General features: G+C 31.2%; 1 protein-coding gene across 1 annotated transcript in view; it reads right to left on the minus strand.

The window, feature by feature from the left end:
• Positions 1–189, minus strand: part of LOC102602093 (phosphoinositide phospholipase C 2-like) — a 6,894-nt gene extending 6,705 nt beyond the window's left edge. The window contains 1 exon segment of the mRNA NM_001288146.1: positions 11–189. Within this exon segment, the coding sequence (NP_001275075.1) occupies positions 11–63 (53 nt within the window). The 5' untranslated portion in view covers positions 64–189.
• Positions 190–1,017: the final 828 nt, after the last annotated feature.

A 1,017-nucleotide genomic window follows, 5' to 3' on the forward strand; every position in this document is an offset into this window, starting at 1 on the left:
GGCGGCAGCCATGGTAAACTGCCGCCGGAAAAAGAATCCGACTTTGTACGTCTGTTTCGACATTGTTACCAGAACGGAAAACGATTTGCGTTTTTGCTCAGGCAGGATCCGATCGTCGTGTTAACTAATTTAAACAAACTTACTTTTCGCTATGCGTTGAGTAGTTTATATTACTAAAAAAAATGTGTTAGAAAAACAAAATTAATTGGGTATTCAATAAAGTATAGGTGACCATTCAACATTTAACAAATAGTACACAATTTGTATTTTTTGCCATCTGTTTAATAAATTTCAAAGGCCATTAATTATGGTAGGGCCACAAGGGCTAGTCTGCTCTTTTAGTCGGCTTATGATAATGTAGTTATCCGATTTACTGATTGAGACATTTTAAACATTGAGTTTCTCTGCTTCTTCCTTTTTGGTCGAATGTAACGTGTGAAACTACATGCATTGAAGTCGGTACATTATAAAATTAAAAAATCATATGTAATCATATTAAATTATTAAAGCTATGGGGTGAGTTCAAATCATATGTAACCAACCTCGTTTGAACACATGACCTTTTAGATGAAAGTTTCAACTTTAATCACAAGGTTAGAAGTAACTAGATCAACTTGTTATACAGACAGATAAAAAAAAAACCTTGAAACTGACTGTTGAAGTTGTTCACATAGGCCTTTTTATATAAGAGAATATGTATGTATGTATATATATATATATATATATATATTATGTGTTGTGAACAGGCCCAATAAAACTACACTAAATATTTAACTCGTAGAACATTCATAATTTGTTGCTCCAGACTATTACTTAAAAGATAAAATTCAAAAAAAAAGATTCGTCTTATTTTCAAATCGGGCCAATTAGCATGAGTTAAAATTTTGAGGGGTTGCCCGACTAATTTTTCCAGCTAATATGGTAGACTGGAAGTTAATTGTAGGTTAAATTTTATTTTATTTTTCCTTTCATAGTTTTTTTTAAACTTAACGAATGTCAAATGATTCATCTAAAATG

Source organism: Solanum tuberosum, unplaced genomic scaffold (genome assembly GCF_000226075.1).
Source record: "Solanum tuberosum cultivar DM 1-3 516 R44 unplaced genomic scaffold, SolTub_3.0 scf00005, whole genome shotgun sequence".
Lineage (NCBI taxonomy): Eukaryota > Viridiplantae > Streptophyta > Magnoliopsida > Solanales > Solanaceae > Solanum > Solanum tuberosum.